General features: G+C 58.1%; 2 protein-coding genes across 3 annotated transcripts; both read left to right on the forward strand.

Moving 5' to 3' along the window:
• The first annotated feature begins 1,198 nt into the window (after positions 1–1,198).
• On the forward strand, positions 1,199–13,479 carry SNX1 (sorting nexin 1). Its single transcript, XM_048317933.1, has 15 exons — positions 1,199–1,340; positions 4,435–4,537; positions 5,405–5,538; positions 6,058–6,124; positions 7,164–7,207; positions 8,128–8,269; positions 8,743–8,821; positions 9,077–9,152; positions 9,843–9,956; positions 10,084–10,177; positions 11,105–11,310; positions 11,953–12,096; positions 12,476–12,556; positions 12,864–12,935; positions 13,059–13,479. Exons 1-15 carry the CDS (start codon positions 1,209–1,211, stop codon positions 13,107–13,109), a joined length of 1,539 nt encoding a protein of 512 aa, XP_048173890.1. The 5' UTR covers positions 1,199–1,208; the 3' UTR covers positions 13,110–13,479.
• A 496-nt stretch (positions 13,480–13,975) lies between these two features.
• Positions 13,976–17,895, forward strand: SNX22 (sorting nexin 22). 2 transcript variants are annotated; one of them, XM_048317934.1, is made up of 6 exons: positions 13,976–14,079; positions 16,667–16,750; positions 16,840–16,944; positions 17,051–17,145; positions 17,282–17,358; positions 17,489–17,895. In XM_048317934.1, the coding sequence occupies exons 1-6, from the start codon at positions 14,011–14,013 to the stop codon at positions 17,626–17,628; spliced, it is 570 nt and encodes a 189-aa protein (XP_048173891.1). In that variant the 5' UTR covers positions 13,976–14,010; the 3' UTR covers positions 17,629–17,895. The 2 variants fall into 2 exon arrangements, with proteins under 2 accessions (XP_048173891.1, XP_048173892.1); XM_048317935.1 differs by having other exon boundaries at positions 17,285–17,358.
• The last annotated feature ends 146 nt before the right edge of the window (positions 17,896–18,041 follow it).

Here is an 18,041-nt window from a genome sequence, read left to right on the forward strand (position 1 = left end):
TAGAGCTTATCCTGGGATGTCTTGGGGGGTGTGTATGGGGCTCATCCTGGGATGTTTTGTGGTAGTATGGAGGAAATCTTGGGGTGTCTCAAGGGTATAGGGCTTATCCTTAGATGGTTAGGGGCATTATAGGGCTCATCCTGGGGCCTTTTCAGGTTATGAGGCTCCTTCTGGGGTGTCTTGGGGTTATAGGGCTCATCATGGGAGGTCTTGGTGGGTGTATGGGGTTCATCCTGGGGCATCTCTAGGGTATGAGGCTTATTCTGGGACGTTTTAGGTGGTATAGGATTTATCCTGAGAAGTCTTGAGGGGTATGGCAGTCATCTTGGGGTGTATTGGAGATTGTATAGGGTTAATCCTGAGATATCTTCAAGGTATGTGACTTACCCTGCGATGTCTTGGGGGGAGTATGAGGCTCATCCTGAGATTTTCTGGGGGTTATAGGGCTCATCCTGGGATGTCTTGGAGGTTGTGTGGGATTTATCCTGGGGCATCTTCAGGGTATAGGGCTCATCCTGGGATGTTCTGGGGGCTTATAGGGCTTACCCTGGAGGTGGACCAGGATATGAGGCATATCTTGGGATGGTTTGGGTGATATAGGACTTACCCTGAGATGTTTTGAGGGGTGTGGGTCTCATCCTGGGATGTCTTGGTGAATGTGTGGGGTTCATCCTGTGACATCGTCAGGGTCTGGGACTTATCCTGGAACATCTTAGTGGGGGGGATGTGGCTCATCCTGGGATGTCTGGAGTGGTATAGGGCTCATTCTGCGGTGCCTTGGAGGTTGTATGGGATTCATTCCGGGACATCTACAGGTTATGTAGCTCATCCTGGGATGTTTTACTGGGGGAAGGGACCACTCCGCGGGGTATCGAGAGGACACGGGCTCAGCCCCCGGGCTGCGAGGGACCGCGGCCACCTCAGTCGGGCGCTGAGGGGACACGGCGCCCTGGGCTCACCCACTTCTCCCGGGGGGAGGGGACACGCTCCCCTCTCCGCCGGCACAATGGTACGGCCGGTACACCCCGTTTCCATGGTGACGGCGCGACGCCTGGAAGCGGCGGCGCTCATTGGCTGTCGCTGCCGGCGGGGGCGGGGCGGGGAGAGGCACTGTCCAATCCGAGGCCCGCCCGCAGCCGAGGCCCCGCCCCGCGGGTGAAGGCGCGGCGGGCGCTTCCGGCGGGGCGGCGCGGGCGGAAGCGGCGGCGATGGCGTCGGGCGGCGGCCGCGGGTCCCGCTCGCCCTCCCCGGCCGAGCGCCGCCCGCCGCCGTTCCCCGAGCCCTGCGGGCCGGGGGCCCCCGACAGCGACTCGGAGGGCGAGGACATCTTCACTGGCAGCGTGAGTGCGGCCGCGGGCGGCGCGCCGCCCCGGGGGCGCTGCGGGGCCGGGCCCGTGTGCTAGGGATTGCCCGGGGCGTCCTCCGGGCTTGGTGAAAATAGTGGGGAACACCCCTAAATCCCCCAGAATAAAGGGAGGGGCGATGCCTCTGGACTCCTGTCCCTTCAGGGGGAACCTCGTTGGGGGGCTGCGGAGAGGGAGCCGCGGGGCCGGGTGGGGGTCACAGAGCGGCTCCCGTGGCTGTGGGATTAAGAAAAGGCTTGTGCTCGGCTGCTCCCCCTTTCCCCGGGGTTGTAACCTCTCCATTCCTGCAGAACTACCGCCTAAGGCCGGGTTGGATGGGGCTTGGAGCAGCCTGCTCTGGTGGAAGGTGTCCCTGCCCGTGGCAGGTGGCGGAACGAGGTGGGCTTCAGGGCCCCTCACGATCATCCTACAGTGGCAGCCACAGCTCAGCCTCTTTGCTGTGCAGCTTGTGGGGGGGAGAAGCCCCATCTGCCTTCCCCCAGCATCATCAGCTCTGGTCCCCTCAACATCCAGAGGGTTCTGGCGTGACTGCCATGCCATGAAATCTCTTCAGTTTGAGACTGAGGGTGGTGTGAGGCATGAGGTGACAGGAGGCATCCAGTGTCCCCTGCTCGCTAGTACTTTGTGCTGGGCTGCAGTGGGGTGGTACTTGTTCAGCAATCCAGGTGCTGCTGCACAAATCCATGCTGAAGGTGGAGGTGTGAAGGGTGTCAGTGTCTTTCCTTGTTTCCAACAGCCTCCTGTGCAGGAAGTCCGGGTTGCTGAAGGCTGTTGGCATTAACTTGTGCTGGCATTGTCCCAGGTTTGCTCCAGGCACTGACCAGCAGGCAGGAGAGGAGTTAAAACACCGACTGGTGCTTTCCTAAGCTGAATCCCTCCCTAGTCAGCCGCTGGCCTCTGGTCCTTGGGATCAGTGTCTTCATGGAGCGAGGATCTCGGCTAGAGGGGCTGCAGAAGCTCTTCCAGCAGCCTGGAGGCTGGAATGCTGTGGGCTTGATTCCCTGAGCTCTGGGAGCCTTTGCCCACCTCACCCAGACTTTTTCCAGCCTGCCTGATCCAGCTGGCAGCGCAGGAGGAGTTGGTGTCTGTGGCAGGAAGTTTTCCAGGAACATTCTGCAGTTTTCCAGCCTAGGGAGGCCTCGAGCAGGAGGTTGTGGCCATGACCAAATGAACCTGCTGGGAATGGCCTGGCCACGCTTCTCCTGCCACTGACACAAAGCCGGAGCTGTCTCTGCCCTGCTTCTGGTGCAGCTCCTGCCTGGTGTCTGTGAGCTGTGCTTGTGTTTCCAGTGGCTTTGTAGCAGGGAAAAAGGTAGATTTAGGGGAATGTGGATAGATTGTGACATTGAGGGTGAAACTCTCCCACTGCTCTGGGCAAAGCAGCAGCTGGGTTGTATGTTTGGAAACCTGGGGAAGTTCAACCCTGGGCCTTGCAAGAGGAAGGTGCTGGTACCTATGGCAGGCACCAAGTCATGGAGATGGTCTGGAACTTCTCAGGACCTTTCTTTGGTGACAAACTGGAGGATGTCGTAGGTGGCTCGATGGTTTGTGGCCCACCACGTGCCGTGGGATTTCACAGGAATCACGCGTCCCTGTGCTGGAAGGGGAGGCTGGTGAGCCACAGCAGCTTATCAGGTGCTTGGTTTTGTTGTGGAAGCCGCTGTCATAGCTGATACTTGGCTGTTCTTGTGACCTGGTGGCTTTGCTTGTCTCTGCCCTTGAAAGTTAGGAAAACACTCTCTGGGAAGCAAGGGAGGCAGATCCGCCCGGCTGCCGGCCTTCAGGTGGCTCAGCCACACCTGGGCATCGCCAGCAAGGAAGCATTTGGGTCAGACCTGAACAGAACCGAGCTGGACCTCACCTGTCTGTTGACAGAGGTTGGGTTCCTGTGTGACCATGGCCCTTTCTAGGGATGGCCCCAAGGATCAGCTCTTCCCGAACAAGTTCTGCTTCCCCGTGGCGAGTGTCAGGCTGGCGTGGCGGGACCTCTTCCCGCACATGTGATGTTAGGGGATGCTGCATCCGGCCCCAGGGACGGCTGGTGTCACGTCATGGGCTGATCTAACGAGGCCACGGCTCCTCTGTGGCAGCAGATGGAGAAGTAGGAACAGGGTGTGGTGTTTTCATGTCTGAGGAGCTAAATCTAAGGGAAACTGGGAAGCAGTTGTGGTAGAAAACCACTTTGTCCATGCGTGATAGGGTTCTCTATGAGCCTGAAGATTTCCTGGGGGAGCAGAGGAGCTGTGTGAGCCCTTTACTCATAGGTCACCACTGGTAGCAGTCCTCTTGTTGGCTTGGACACTAGTCTGAAGGACCCTGGGGGTCTGGGGGGATGTTTGGCATGGAGGGTCTCTGCTCCCTGCTCTCCATCACTGACAAGCAGAGCTCGTGCCTTTGACTGCTCTGATCCAAGCTGGGAGCAGTCCCTCCTCTAGGAAAACATCCTAAAATACAGGCGGTCTCGCCATCAAGTGAGTGTTTCGATGGCTGTTTTGTTTTTACCACCCAAAGACGCGAGCCCACCTCCAAGAAGAGCTGCCTCAGCACAGCTTCACTCCTTCAGGAGCGACGGGATCTGATGGTGCTTCCTTGCTGGAGAGAGTGCCAAGGAGCTATTGGTTCAGAGTCTCTAATAGAGCTCCATTTACTGCCCGTCAAAGACCTGCTCTGTTCTCTGCTGGGACCTACAGAATAGCACTTGCTGTCCCCTTCTTCCTTGGAATATCTGTCTGCCTGCAAAATGAGGGATGATTTGGGATGCAGGCATCCATAACAAGAATGCCAAAGCAGCTCTGCCTTCTGGTGGGGAGGACTGTTTGGCATAAAAGCTCTCGGGTGGGCTGTCCCCTTGTCCCCAAGCCTGCTCCCAGCAGCCAGGATGGTCCTTTCTGGGTGGAAACTGGCTCTGGAGTTTGCTGTGACACTTGTTGTCCTTAAAAGTGGCAGAGAGCGTGATGCTGAAGGGTGGGTGGAAAGGCACAGGGTGGGGTGATGAGGAGGGTGACATGTTTGCTCCTCTATCTCTCAGTGTAAATGACCTTGTGTCTTTGTCCTTTTAATCCTCTCACAGAGCAATTCCCCAGCCCCCAAAGCAGAATCTCCTCTCCCTGTGAGCAGCTCCTCCAAAGAGAACGGGGTTCATGTGGAGCAGGACGATCAGGACCTATTTGCAGGTGAGTCTGTGTGTGCTGGGCCTCTCTCAGCTCCAGGCCTGGAGTGGTAGTCCTAAAATATCCATAACCAAAAGCAGGTCATAAGTCCTTATCTCAAACTCATGTTCAAGTCTGCTTGCTCTGGTGTTGTATTTGGGAAGGTCGGAGCAGCCTCCTCCAGGTCTCTGGGATAATCCTGCCACAGGACTAACTGTTTGGGAGCTGAAGAGGATTAAAATGGGGGTTGCTTTTGTTGTCTTAAGCCCTGAGGTGGTGAGTGTCTCCTCAGAGGTGAAGGATTTTCCTTCTCCACCTTCTCCTGACTCCGTGCCAGTGAAGGAAGCGTCTCTAGTAGAGACCTGGCTGTTCCCAAGGAACAGGAAACACAACCCCCCTCAGCAGGGGAAAATGAGGAGGGTCAGACATTCCCCAGCCCTGGCATGGTGGGCTGAGAGTCGATTCTGGATACATCTGCTAAGAGGTGGAAGTTTTTACATCCTCCAGGTGGAGAAGTGGCCCAGGAAGGAGCCTTCCTCCCAGGCTAGCCTGTGTGCCAGGTAAAATCCACCTTGGCTTTAGCTGCTGCAGGGTGCAGCTCCTCTAGCACACAGCAAGGAGGTGATCAGCGAGAGGTGATGCCTGGCTCCTTCTGGCATAAGAAGTTCATTGGATTAACATAATGTTCTCCAGCAGGATCAATCAAATGCTCTTACTGCAGTGCCGATGCTTTGTTGTACTCTTCCCAGTGCTTACAGCTGTCCTCCCTATGGATTTCTTTGCTAATTAAGACTGCTGTTACTCCCCAGATCCCATGAACCAGAGAATATTGCAATTGCCTTTCCAGAAACCCCAAGAGAGAGGCTGACCCTTGCAAACTTCTCTTGACAGATGCCACTGTGGAGCTGTCCCTTGACAACACTCAGAACAACCAGAAAAAGGAGGTGGCCAAAGCATCCAATCCTTCACCCTCATTAGATGTAGCTGCAAGTTCTTCTAGAAGCCTTTCAAAGAGCTATGAGGAGGTGAGCATTGCTCTTCCAAATTGTCCTGCGGGTTTCAAACTGTCTTTGGCAGGAATGTGTCCATGAATCTTAAATGATGTCATTAATATGTAATTGCCTTATTGAATGCCCTGATTTGTATCTCGGGCCATCCATCTGAGACTGATACCACTGGAGTGGGGCTCAGGTCAGCTTGGTGGCCTTCCTGCTCATGTGAAGGTCCAGATTGCTTCCAGAGCTGTAACAGTGGTGGATCTGGTCCTCAGGGTCCAAGCTGCGAATTGGAGCTCTGCAGTTTCATCTTGGGGCTGAGCAGTTTATGCATCAGTCTGGGCAGATAGTGGGGTAGGAGCAACAAACCAGTTTGGGATCCTTGCCTGGACACGATGAGAAGCTGGAAGGCTTTATAGAATGGCCCTGGCCAGACTGAGGTGCTAGAGTTGCCCTGGCAGGGGGACAAGCTCACTGTAATGGTTTGGGGGGGTTGAACCCTGGTTTCCTGGCTTTGACTTGCTGTCCCTGTGTGCTGTCTCCAAACAGCTGGAAGAAGAGGAGCGGGAAGACAAATTTGACCTGACTGTGGGAGTGAGTGACCCGGAGAAAGTTGGTGAGTTACTGTCCTGCACGGTGAACAGGGTTAGAGGAGCCAGACTTGGCCCTGCAGCTCTGGCCTATCTCTAAGCACAAACCTGATCCTGGAGCAATGTCCAAGGCTTCCTCCAGCGTCTTAAAGAAATGATGCTGCACAAAGCCCAGGGTGAGAAGAAGCAAGGCAGAGGCAGGTTCTGGAAAGCCCGGAGCTGGGTTTTTGGGATTCTTGGTGCCTGACACTGTGGTGACCAGCACTGCCCTGTGTGGAGCTGGCACGGGGTAGGCAAAATTCCCTTGACCTGAAACTAAGTGCATTATTCCATGCTCTGGCACATTCCCTGGAAGCTGTGCTTGCCAGAAGAGCTACTCTGGCTTCAAAATGAGAAGCAAGAGGGTTTCTGTCTACTGAAAGTGGGGTCAGATTGTCATGACCAGCCACGTGGAAGTTCCTGGGGTGCAGAAAACCCAAGATGACATCTGATCCCAGCCAGCAGAGCAGCCTCACGAGTGGCAGCTTGTTCCCACTCCATGCCTCGTGATCTCTGGAGCTGGGAGATGTAAATCAGACGTATCTTAGGGGTAGCACCAGAGCTCGGAGGATGCCCTGCAGATGAACTGCCAGGTGAACAAGGGGATTTCTGTGTGAGCTGGAGCAAACTGCCTGTGGTGTTCCAGGATCCAGCCCCATCCAGCCTGACTTGCATCCCGTGAATAGACTGTTTCATGTGCCCCACAGCCTCCGAATTGTTGGGGTCTGAGCAGATGTGTGGAGCCAGCCCAGACGCTGCTGGCGCAACAAGCGCCCGATTGTCAGCGCTGGCTCCCGTAGGAAGCCTGGGGAGGGATAAGCAGGTTGGGAAGTGGCTGCTGGGCAGGAGTCCAGGGCCACGCAGCGGGATGCTGCCTCTGGTTCTGCAGGAGGATCCATGCTCCATCAGACCCAAAATCAGGATCACTGAGGTAGGAAAAGGTCAGGAGCCTTGTGCTTTGTGTTCAGGGAATAGTGGAAAGTGCTGATGTTGTGATCCCCAACACCTCGTTTCTGTTTTCCACAGGGGATGGCATGAATGCCTATGTAGCCTACAAAGTGTCAACACAGGTATGTCTAACCCCTCTGTGTCCAATTCTCCATTATTTTTCCATGCTTAAAGGCAGCTGGACTGTCTACCCTTAGCCAAGCCAGCAGTGACCTAAATAAACAGGAGGCCTGAATGCCTTGTTCTGTGGATTCAGGAGTTATAATCCACAAAGGATGAGCCTCACTGAGGAATAGGGTTGGGATCTCTTTGAAAGGAGACAACCAGTTAGCTCTTTGCAGTCCTGGCTGGTAGGGATGCTCAGCATTGGAGGGAGCAGCAGGAATGAGATCCATTGAGAGAGTCCCTGAGCCAGGGCTGCTGCTGAAGGTTCTGTGCCAGTGCCAGCATCAGATTGAGCTGGCCCGAGCTCAGCACTCGCTGCAGAGCTGCTGCTGTGATTGCATTCATGTCAGGACCTGTTCCCCTCAGTTTCCATGAGAAACGCAGCTCCTGGAGTGCTTTGGAGTCCTGCTCTGGGCTCTGGAAAGTTGATCCAGCTGCCTGTACTATGGCTGCTGGGCTACAGGCACCCTGTGGTCTGAAGAAGAGACTAGAGGACTTGTTATCCTTAATTCCTGCTCTGCAAACTCAGTCCGAAGCACTGGTGGCCCCTGTAGTCCTTAGATGATGTGAGGGGTGTGTCCCTGTTCCCATGTGGAGCAGGGATGATGGGATTAGGCAGCGGGCAGGCCTTACTAAGCAGCCCATGGCTGCAGGAGCAGCTGCTTGTTATTTAGTGCCATTAATGCTGCTGCTGGCTCCAAGGAGAACCCAGCTGGGAGGGAAACTCTGGAAAACCTGGGCCAAAACTTGCTCTGTTCACTGGTCACCTCTTGCAGAGCTGGTGCTGTCCCACTTCACCCCAGAGGTGCCAGCAGGCAGAGCTGGCAGGGCCAGGCTTCGCTGGGGGAGTGTGACCCAAGTGTCATCTCTCCCCCAGACCAGCATGCCGATGTTCAGGAGCAAGCAGTTCTCAGTCAAAAGGAGGTTCAGTGACTTCCTGGGGCTCTATGAGAAGCTGTCGGAGAAGCACGCCCAGAATGGGTTCATTGTCCCTCCGCCGCCTGAGAAGAGCCTCATAGGTGAGTGAGGAGCTGCACAGCTCCAGTGCTGGTCCTTCACAGCTCTCGTGGGTCCTTCTGATGGTGAGCTCTGAGCCTGAGGACAGGCCTGCAGCAGTCTCAGAGCTGACAGGGAAGCTGCAGAGCAGCCAGGGAAAATAATCTGGGTTTTGTGGCACAGACAAAGCTTTGGCTCCATACTTGGAGCTCTGGACTTAAATCCTTGATGGAGTTCACAGCCTCCACACCTGCTTGGTGAAGAGTAAAACCTCGGGGGTGTCACTGAATTGCTGTTCACTTGAGTCCAGCCCATTGTTTTGCCTCTTTCCTGCATGTCAGTTCCTTGGGTATAAGCAGATTTCAAATTTCCAAAGTCTAATTCCTGTTGTAAGATTCCTCTCCTCCGCTGTCACCTTGATAGTCTGTAATAAACCACTTTATCTTGCGTGTGGAGTTTAGAGCAGCTCATTAATCACATCTTCCTTCTGTGCTAGGCATGACCAAAGTGAAAGTTGGGAAAGAAGATTCCTCCTCTGCAGAGTTCCTAGAAAAACGTCGGGCTGCTCTAGAGAGGTACGACCCCACTGGCTGTCCCTGAACTGAGTGAGGGACCTCAGAGAGGTCTGGCAGGTCTGGTCTTCATGGTGGCATCACCAAATTGCCCAGGGAGGTAGGAAAACTGGTGGGTGAATTAGAACAGTGGTTGGCTTTGATTTCCAGCTTTCCAGCTGCTGTTCTGGAGTAAATACCAAGCTGTGATGTTGCTGTGATGGCTCAGAGCCAGCTTTGCTACAGCCAAAGTAACTCCTGGAGTTGTTTCTCCCACAGGTACCTACGGAGAGTGGTCAGCCATCCAACCATGCTGCAGGACCCGGATGTCAGGGAGTTCTTGGAGAAGGAGGAGGTGAGTGGTGTGGAGTGAGGTGTCCTTGGAAGTGCTGAAGGAAGTGGTACTTGAGCAGTTAGTGGGGCAGGCAGCGGGAAGTGGCAGAACCCTCTAAGAGTGGGAATGGGAGCGGGAACTGGTGTTGACTCCAGGTGCCCACCAAAGCTGCTAAACCATCCCCTCCTCTGGATGGGAGGGAGAAAATAAGCAAAAGGCTTGTGGGTCGATGTAAGGGCAAGGAGAGATCACTCAGCAGTTGCCTCATGGGCAAAACAGAGTCATGGAATGGCTTGGGCTGGAAGGGACTTTAAAGCCTATCTCGTTCCACCCCCTGCCATGGACAGGAACACCTTCTGCTACACCAGGTTGCTCCAAACCTCATCCAGTTTGGCCTGGAACACTTCCAGGGATGGAGCAGCCACAGCTTCTCTGGGCAGCCTGTGCCAGGGCCTCCCTACCCTCACAGGAAAGTAGTTCTTCCCAATATCCCATCTAATCCTGCCCTCTGGCAGTGGGAAGCCGTTTCCCTTTGTCTGGTACTGCAGGCCCTTGTCCCCAGTCCCTCTCCAGCTCTGCTGGGGCCCCTTTAGGCCCTGCAAGGGGCTCTGAGCTCTCCCTGGAGCCTTCCCTTCTCCAGGTGAACACCTCCAGCTCTCCCAGCCTGGCTCCATCTCCTATGGCAAAGCAAACTTTTCCATTCCTTTCCAGCTCCCAAGAGCCGTAGGCACCCAGACCTTGAGTGGAGCAGGAATAATGAAGATGTTCAACAAGGCCACGGATGCTGTCAGTAAAATGACCATCAAGATGAACGAATCGGACATCGTAAGTGTCGGGGCACCTCTGGGCTGTCCCTGCCCTTGCTCCGGAGCCCTGTGCTCTCCCCTGCTCTGACTTTGGGTGCAGAGAAAGCCCCACCTGTGGGAATCAGCTCTGGCTTTCCCCGCTGCAGTGGTTCGAGGAGAAGCTGCAGGAGGTGGAGTGCGAGGACCAGCGGCTGCGGAAGCTGCACGCCGTGGTGGAGACGCTGGTGAACCACCGCAAAGGTAAGCGCGGGGACGGCCACACCTGCGCCGTGCCCAGCGGGACACCAGGGCCACGTGTCCCAGGGACACTTCCAAGGAGGTGGGACAGTGCTATGAAGGACTCTCTGTCCCTTCCTCCTGAGAGACAGATGTAAAATGGTCACCCCAGTTCTGTCCAGCTCCACAAGCTTGGGGTGGTAGCGTGGAAGGGAACCTGTGTCCTGTGGGATCATAGAATCCCAGGATGGCTTGGGGCTAAAGGGACCTTAAAGTCCATCTTTTTCCAACCCCCGCCGCCATGGGCAGGGACACCTTCCACTAGCCCAAGGTGCTCCAAGCCCCGTCCAACCTGGCCTTGGACACTGCCAGGGATCCAGGGGCAGCCACCGCTGCTCTGGGCACCTGTGCCAGGGTCTCCCCACCCTCACAGGGAGCAATTCCTTCCCAATCTCCCATCCAGCCCTGCCCTCTGGCAGTGGGAAGCCATTCCCTGGCTCCTGTCCTTCCATGCCTTGTCCCCAGTCCCTCTCCAGCTCTCCTGGAGCCCCTTTAGGCACTGGAAGGGGCTCTGAGCTCTCCCTGGAGCCTTCTTTTCTCCAAGCTGATCAATCCCAATTCCCTCAGCCTGTCCTCATGGGAATGAAGGCTCTGTAGCAAGCCTGAGCAGAGCTGACCTTATTTATTCCTTCTGAGACATCCTCTGGGAGTGGAAATGTTTTCCTTCCTCTGGATGTTTTGACTGACTTCTGCAAAGCCCTGCCTGTCCTCCCACTCGGCTGCTCCCCTTCTCCTCGTGGCTGGAAGCTGCTGGCTCGGACTGAGCCAGTGCTGGCTCTTCCAGCTGATATCTCCTGGAGCTGTGGAAAGGCAGCTGCCTGGGCTGATCTCTATGCTGGGGAGCACCTGGTGCAGCCAGGCCCATCTCCTGACCCTCATCCCGTTCCCCAGAGCTGGCACTGAACACAGCCCAGTTTGCCAAGAGTCTGGCCATGCTGGGAAGCTCGGAGGACAACACGGCCCTATCCCGGGCGTTGTCCCAGCTGGCTGAGGTGGAGGAGAAGATTGAGCAGCTGCACCATGAACAGGCTAACAACGACTTCTTCCTCCTGGCTGAGCTCCTGGGGGACTACATCCGCCTGCTCTCAGTTGTAAGGGTAAGGAGTCCTTTGCTCTTGCTCCTTGTACCCATCTTAGGCTTAGGGATGCCAGGAGATCTTCCAGACTCAAGCACAGGACATGGCAGAGGGCACACAGGGCATGGCCTCTTCAGGCAGAGGGAAAACTTGCTGGTTGTCCAGGTGTGCACTGCTTAGGTTGGAAGATGGTTGTAGGCGAGGCCTGGCTGTGCTGCTGTTCTCCAGAGAGGATGAGGAGCAAGTTAATGACCCCAGCCCTTCCAGAGGTGAAGGCTGAAGCTGTGAGCTGGTAACCTGTGATGCAGGTGGTGAAAACAGACCTGCCAAGTGCCTGCTGGGACAGAGCCTGAGTCCTGATGCTCCTGAACTTGGGCATTAAATCCACACAGCCCATCTGGTGCACTGGGAAGAAGCAATCCCATGGGAGCAGCGAGTCTGGCAGGCTGACCCCTTCCTGCCCCAAACACACCCTGCCTCAGAGGCCAGAGCACCATATCCTTGGTGCACTGGTCCTTATGGGATGCTCCAGAGCAGGACCCAATGTCTGTTCTGGCTCAGCTTTGGTCCAGGACCCCCAGTGTCCCCTTGTCAGGAGAGCCCCTTGGAGCCGCTTGGTGCAGCGGTAGTGCAGAGCTCGACTCTGCCCCTCCTGCCCTCCAGGGAGCCTTCGACCAGCGCATGAAGACCTGGCAGCGGTGGCAGGATGCCCAGACCATGCTCCAGAAGAAGAGGGAGATGGAAGCCAGGCTGCTGTGGGCCAACAAACCTGACAAGCTGCAGCAGGCCAAGGATGAGATCTCGGAGGTAGGGAATGGAGCGTGGGGTCTCTGCTCTGCTCCTGCCCTCCGTGCTCCAGTGGGGGACCTTCTGGGCTGGGCAAGGAACCTTCTGGGCTGGGGAAGGAACCTTCTGGGCCAGGGAGCACCTCCTGGGCGGGAGGGACGGGTGTCTTGTGGCCAAGTTGCACCGAGGGCTTAGCCAGCCTTGAGCGAAGCTGCAGGAGGGGCCGCTCGTGGTCCCACCTGCCGTGGCTTCCATGCCAAGGTGGTGACAAGGGCTGGAAGCACCAGGCTCTGCTCCGGTAACACCTCTCCCATGTACAGTCGTGGCTCCAAACCCCCGTGGAGAAGGGGGCAGGAGTTCCTTCCCCTGCCCCGAAACAGTGCACTTCCTGTCTCCGCAGTGGGAGTCCCGGGTGACACAGTACGAAAGGGACTTTGAGCGCATTTCTGCCGTCATCCGCAAGGAAGTGATACGGTTTGAGGTACGTTTAGGGCAGCCCTCGGCGCCTTGGGGCTGACCGGGCCTCCTGCCCCTGCTCCTGGCACAGCAGCATCCCTAAATCCCGACCTGTGGGAGCTGGGGCATCACTGACTTCTGGCTGAGAGGGGGCTTCCCCACAGGGGCTCCGTTAAAAGGAAGGTGGGTGGGCAGAGATCCTCTGTGTCCCTTGTGCTGGTCTCCTCGTGGGACCCCAGGAGGAACAGGAAAATCCCGGTGGTTTCTCCTTCCCCCTCCCAAAATCTGGAGGGTTTTGGTGGTTGGTCCAGCCTCATGCCCATCTGTTGCAGAGAGAGAAATCTAAGGACTTCAGAAACCACGTCACGAAATACCTTGAGACGTTGTTGAACTCTCAGCAGCAGGTGAGTGGTCCCTGATGTGGTTTTACCTCCAAGTTCAGGCCGAGCTTGTGAACCTCTCAAGCATGACCCCCCACTGCAGCTCCATCCTGAAGGCTCCTGACTCTCTCCCTCTCCTCCCTGCAGCTGGTGAAGTACTGGGAAGCGTTCCTGCCCGAAGCCAAGGCCATTTCTTAATTGGACCGAGCAAACAAACCTGAATTTTGCCTTTTTTTGGTTTTTTTTTTTTTTTTTATATACACTATACCTCCTCCTCTTTTCCACGTGAGCGACCCCTCGTTCCACATGCTGGAGCTGGTAGAGGTGTCACCCCCAGACGAGCAGCTTGCGAGCCAGTAACTCTTCTAACTGTATATTTTTCATTTAGCAACATATATTTTCTTACTGAAGAGAAACTAGTTTCCTGCTTCCAGACCAGACCCGCAGCCAGGGGGTTAATGAGATCTGGCAAATATCTATTTTTCAGGCTGGGTTTTAAGGCTCTAATGAATTATCTTACTCCTGCAGTGCCATTAAAATTCTGTAATAAAACTTCTATCAGGGCAAACAGGCTCTGGGTGTTCGGGGTGGGAGCAGGGAGGGGTAAGGGCACATCCCGTGGATGGTGAGGGAGGCAGCGGAGCCTCCCCCGTGTTGTGACGGGACAGAGGTGACCTTGGACACTGCTCTGGCCACCTGTCCCGGCTCTTGATTAGGCTTTGGCTCTCTGCCTTTCTCCCAGCGGGAGCCGTTTTTAGGATCTGAGCTCAGCGGGGTTCTGTAGCAATCCCACTTCGGCGTGTGGTGCTCCTACCCCCCTTACCCGGGCGTGGGTTTGCGCCTTTTCCCCGTCCCCAGCCTGGCGTGGGGATTGTATCAAAACCGATACCCTTCCTGCCGTAAAAAAGAGAAAAGGCAGCTTGGGCTGACTTCCCACTTTCCTTTCCCCTTATCCCTGTAAGCCGGGTCCCTGCGGCGTCTCCGCTGCCCCCTCCCCCTGTGCTGGCCTGGGGCCGTCCCCGGGCTCTCCGGGGACCGTGTCCCCGCCGTGGGCGCCCGGGGCGGTCCCGCCCCGCCCGCGGCCCGCCCGCCCCGGGCCATGATCGCCGTCTCCATCCCCGCGGCGGAGCCCCCGGCGGCTGCGCGCAGCCCCGAGCGGGCGCACACGGTGAGCGCCGGGGCCGTGCGGGGCTCGGGGTCCCCCCGCCGCGGGGTGCGGGCTCGGCTGCCCCCAGGGACGGGTGGGGGGCGGTGTCTCCCTCTGCCCCGGGCGCTGGAGGTCTCCCCGCTGTCCCCAAGCGTCCCCCGGCTGGCCCGGGAGTGCGGGTCCCCGCCTTCCCCCCGGGGGTCCCTGCCGGGGGAGGTGTCCCTGGTCTGGGGGTGCCCAGGTTCCCGCGGGGGAGTCAGGCCGTGCTCCCGGGGGCATTTGGTGTCCTGCGTGCTCTGGGAGCGGAGGTTGCTGCCTGTCCCTGCGGAGTGCTGCCGGCGGCGCACGCTGACCCTCTGCTTTAAAGGGGGTCGTCCCTGCTCCGGGGGTCCCCTCTGGGCCCGGCTGTGCGGGATGATCCTGCCTGCCCCCATCCCCGTGGCTGCGGAGATGGGGGTGTGACGGTGGTTCCCCTTTTCCAGAGGGATTGGGGGGTTCTGCCTCCACCCTGACCCAGGGGGGTGGAGGTCTCTGCCTGTCCCGGGGTGTCCCGGCCGGTGGGAGCACAGACCCTCTACCTTTGGAAGGGGGAGAGGTCCCTGTAGCCCCCATGGTTGGGGGTTCCCTTCCTTCCCCGGGATGCCCCACCTGCCCTGGGACTGGAGGTCCCCTGGTTCCCCCAGGCGACCCTGAAATGTCCCAGCCTCAAGGGTTGGAGGTCCCCAAGTACCCCTGGAGGGTCCCCACTTGCCCCAGGGGTCTCTGCCTGCCCTGGGTCCTTGCCGGGGGCACCCTCTGCCCTTGCAATCGGGAGTGTTCCTGTCCTGCGGGTCCCCTCTCGGCCCGGGGGTGCAGGGTCCTGCCTTGGCCCCGGGGGTCCCCACATCCCGGGAGTGCCTCCACCTGCCCCAGGGGTTGGAGGCTCCTCCTGCCTGCCCTGGGATCCTGTTCTGGGGTCCTGTCGCTCCCACGGGGTCCCCATCTGCCCGGGAGAGTATCTCCATGTGCGCCAGGGATTGGGGGTCCCCAAGTGTCGCTGGGGAGCCTCACTTGTCCCAGGGGTAGCCCAGGGGCCACCCTCTGTCCCTGATACTGGGGGTGTTCCTCTACCCTGGGAATCCCCTCTGACCCCAGAGGGATACGGGGTCCCTGCATATCCCTGGGTACCCCCATCTGCCCCGGGGTTGTGTGTCCCACATCTGCCCCGGGGGTGGCATGTCCCCAGGTGTCCCCAAATGTCCGGGAGTGGCTGTCCCTGCCTGCATCCAGGGGATCCTGGGGTGAGAGGGAGGGAAAGACAGTGACCCTCTACCCCTGGAAGGGGTAGGGAAGGGGAATTACTGGCGAGAGTGTCCCCTCTGTTCCCGGGGGTCGTTGTCATACCCCTGTGCCCCCAGGATGGGGATGTGTCCTTCCCCCAGGAGTGCAGGATCCAAGTGCCCCTGAGGGGTCCCTGTCAGAGCACTCTTTACACCTGGAACGGCAAGGGCAGGGCGGTCCCTGGCCCACGGGGTCCCCTCTGGCCTCAGGGTGTTGGTGGGTCCCTGTCTGGGTGCCTCCTCTGCCCCAGGCATGACGGTGCCTGCTTGCCCTGGATGGTGGAGGTTGTGGGGCTCCTAACATGCCCACCGGGGTGTCCCCACATCCTCCAAGTGCTTTGGGGATTCCCAGCAGTCCTACCTGCTCCCAGGGGTCCCAGCTATCCAGGTGAGTGAGGAGGCAGGGGGAGAGAAGGGCAGATGGAACCATCTGCCCTGAGGAGGAGAGGTCCTCATGGATCCCTTTCTGGGGAGGGGGACACAAAGCCCTTGAAGGGGAGAGGATGGGGGTCCCTGGCCCAGGGGGTGATGGGCAGAGGTCCCCACAGGGTTTCTTTCTGGGGTGGCTCCTCTACCTTTCTACTTTGGGGGGTTCCCTGTGGCACTGTGGGCTGGAGATCCCTGTCTGTCCTCAGGGGTCCACCCTTGAAAGCAAGGGGTGTCCCTGCCCTGGGGGATCCCCACTGGCCCTGGGGAGTGGAGTGGGGGGACCTCTGGTCTGGGGGTTCCCTCTGGCCCTGTGGGGAAAGGAGGGGTTCTCCTGCCTTCCCCAGGAGGGATCTATCCCTAGGTAGGGGGCCTCACCTGCCTTGGGGAAAGATGGGTTGTCTCCCTCTGTCCCACTGGTTTGAGGTCCCCATGTGCGCTTCCTGGTGTCCCTGCATACCCCAAGGTGTTGGGGGTCCCTACCAGCCCCGGGGTCCCAACTGTCTGGCGGGGTTTGGTGGGGGTTGGGATGTCACACCTTGCTGTGTTCCCCTCAGGAGGGGAGAAGGGTGTCCCATCTGCTTTTGGGGCTTGGCCTGGTCCCATAGTACCCCCATTGGCCATAGGGTGTTGGGGGGTCTGCCCTGGAGGTTGGGGGACTCTGCCTGTCCTGGACAAGTGGGGGTGGAGGGTCCCAAGGTGTGTGAGTTAGAGGCTCCTACCTCCCCTGGGAGACTGATGAGGATGGTGAGGGTGGAGAGGATGGTGAGGGCGATGAGGCTGTGGCTCATGAGGATGGTGAGAACAACGAGGATGGTGAGGCTGGGGCTGATGACAGGACGCGGTGTCTGTCCCTGTTGCAGGTGTTCCGGGTGGAGGTGCTGTGCAATGGCCGGCGGCACACGGTGACCAAGCGCTACAGCGAGTTCCAGGCGCTGCACAAGCGGGTGAGACCCCCCAGCTCCACAGGAAGGGGACATGGGAGGCCTGGCCTCGTCTTCTGTGGCCTGCCCTGATGCCCCACACTCTTTCCCAGATCAAGAAGACCTGCAAGGTCCCCGACTTCCCCCCACGCCATGTCCCCAACTGGATGCCCAAAGTGCTGGAGCAGCGCCGGCAGGGCCTGGAGCTCTACCTGCAGGTGAGGAGCATATGGCAGGTTTGGGGTGGGTTTTTTGGGGTGAGGAACGCATGCTGGTGGGTTTGGGATGGGTTTTTGGGGTGCTGACCCCCTTGGAGCACTGCAGGGCGTGCTGTACCACAACAAGGAGCTGCCCCAGGATGTCCTGGACTTCCTGAAGGTGCGGCGATGCCAGCAGATCCCCAAGGCCAGCAGCCCCCCGTGAGTAGATGAGTCCTGCCGGCACCATGGTTATCATGGCACCGGGATTGTCCCCCTGGCCTGTGTTAGGCACCCCAAGCCCACGGGGCTGGGGACAGTGGGGACAGGCTGAGGGCTGATGTCCCCTCTTCCACAGCAGCACCAGACTCCGGCCCTCCCAGCGCCCCATCGTCGGCTTCTGCTCCGATCCCTACGTGCGGCCACACGGCACTGGTAAGGAGCAGGGCCATGGAGCAGGTCTCCAAAACCTCCAGAAGTCTCTTCTGGGCCCCACAAAGGTGCTTCTCCTTTAATGGGGCCCAGGAGGGAACAAGTTGTTCCAGCTGTTGCCCTTTCCTCGCAGACCTGCTCCCCAACACCGTCCTCGTTGGGGTCCTGCAGGGCCTCTACCTCGCCCCGAGCTGTGTCCCCGACCAGGCAGTGCCCCAAGCCTCTGGAATGAGTTCCCAGACACCCACCCAGCACCCAGGGACGCAGTGGTGAGGAAGAGATCCTTGTGGTGAAAACTCACTCCTCCCTTCTGGGCTGGGGCAGGGAAATGGTGGGAGAACCCAAGGGGACAGTGGGAGAAGCCAAAGGGATGTTGGGAACTGCTCTCCCACCACCATGCAAAGTGCCTTTGTTGGGAGAGCAGGAGCTCTGCCTTCCCCCCTGCTGTTTTGGGCTTGCAGTATGAGCCTTTGGATGCTGAACGGTGCTGGAAAACCTCTCTGTGTCCAGGCTTTGGTGCAATAAATCTCTTGGATTTGACTGACTGGCAAAGTGCTGTGCTGTGGAATTCTGCAAAGCAAACCCAGGGCCAACTGTGGCACTGCTCCTAGCTGGATGAGAGGTGGAAGAAGGACGGCTGGAAGGCTGAGGGGCGCATCTAGGAGAGGGATGCAGAGTGATCTGCA

The sequence above is a fragment of the Corvus hawaiiensis genome, chromosome 13 (assembly GCF_020740725.1).
Source record: "Corvus hawaiiensis isolate bCorHaw1 chromosome 13, bCorHaw1.pri.cur, whole genome shotgun sequence".
NCBI lineage: Eukaryota > Metazoa > Chordata > Aves > Passeriformes > Corvidae > Corvus > Corvus hawaiiensis.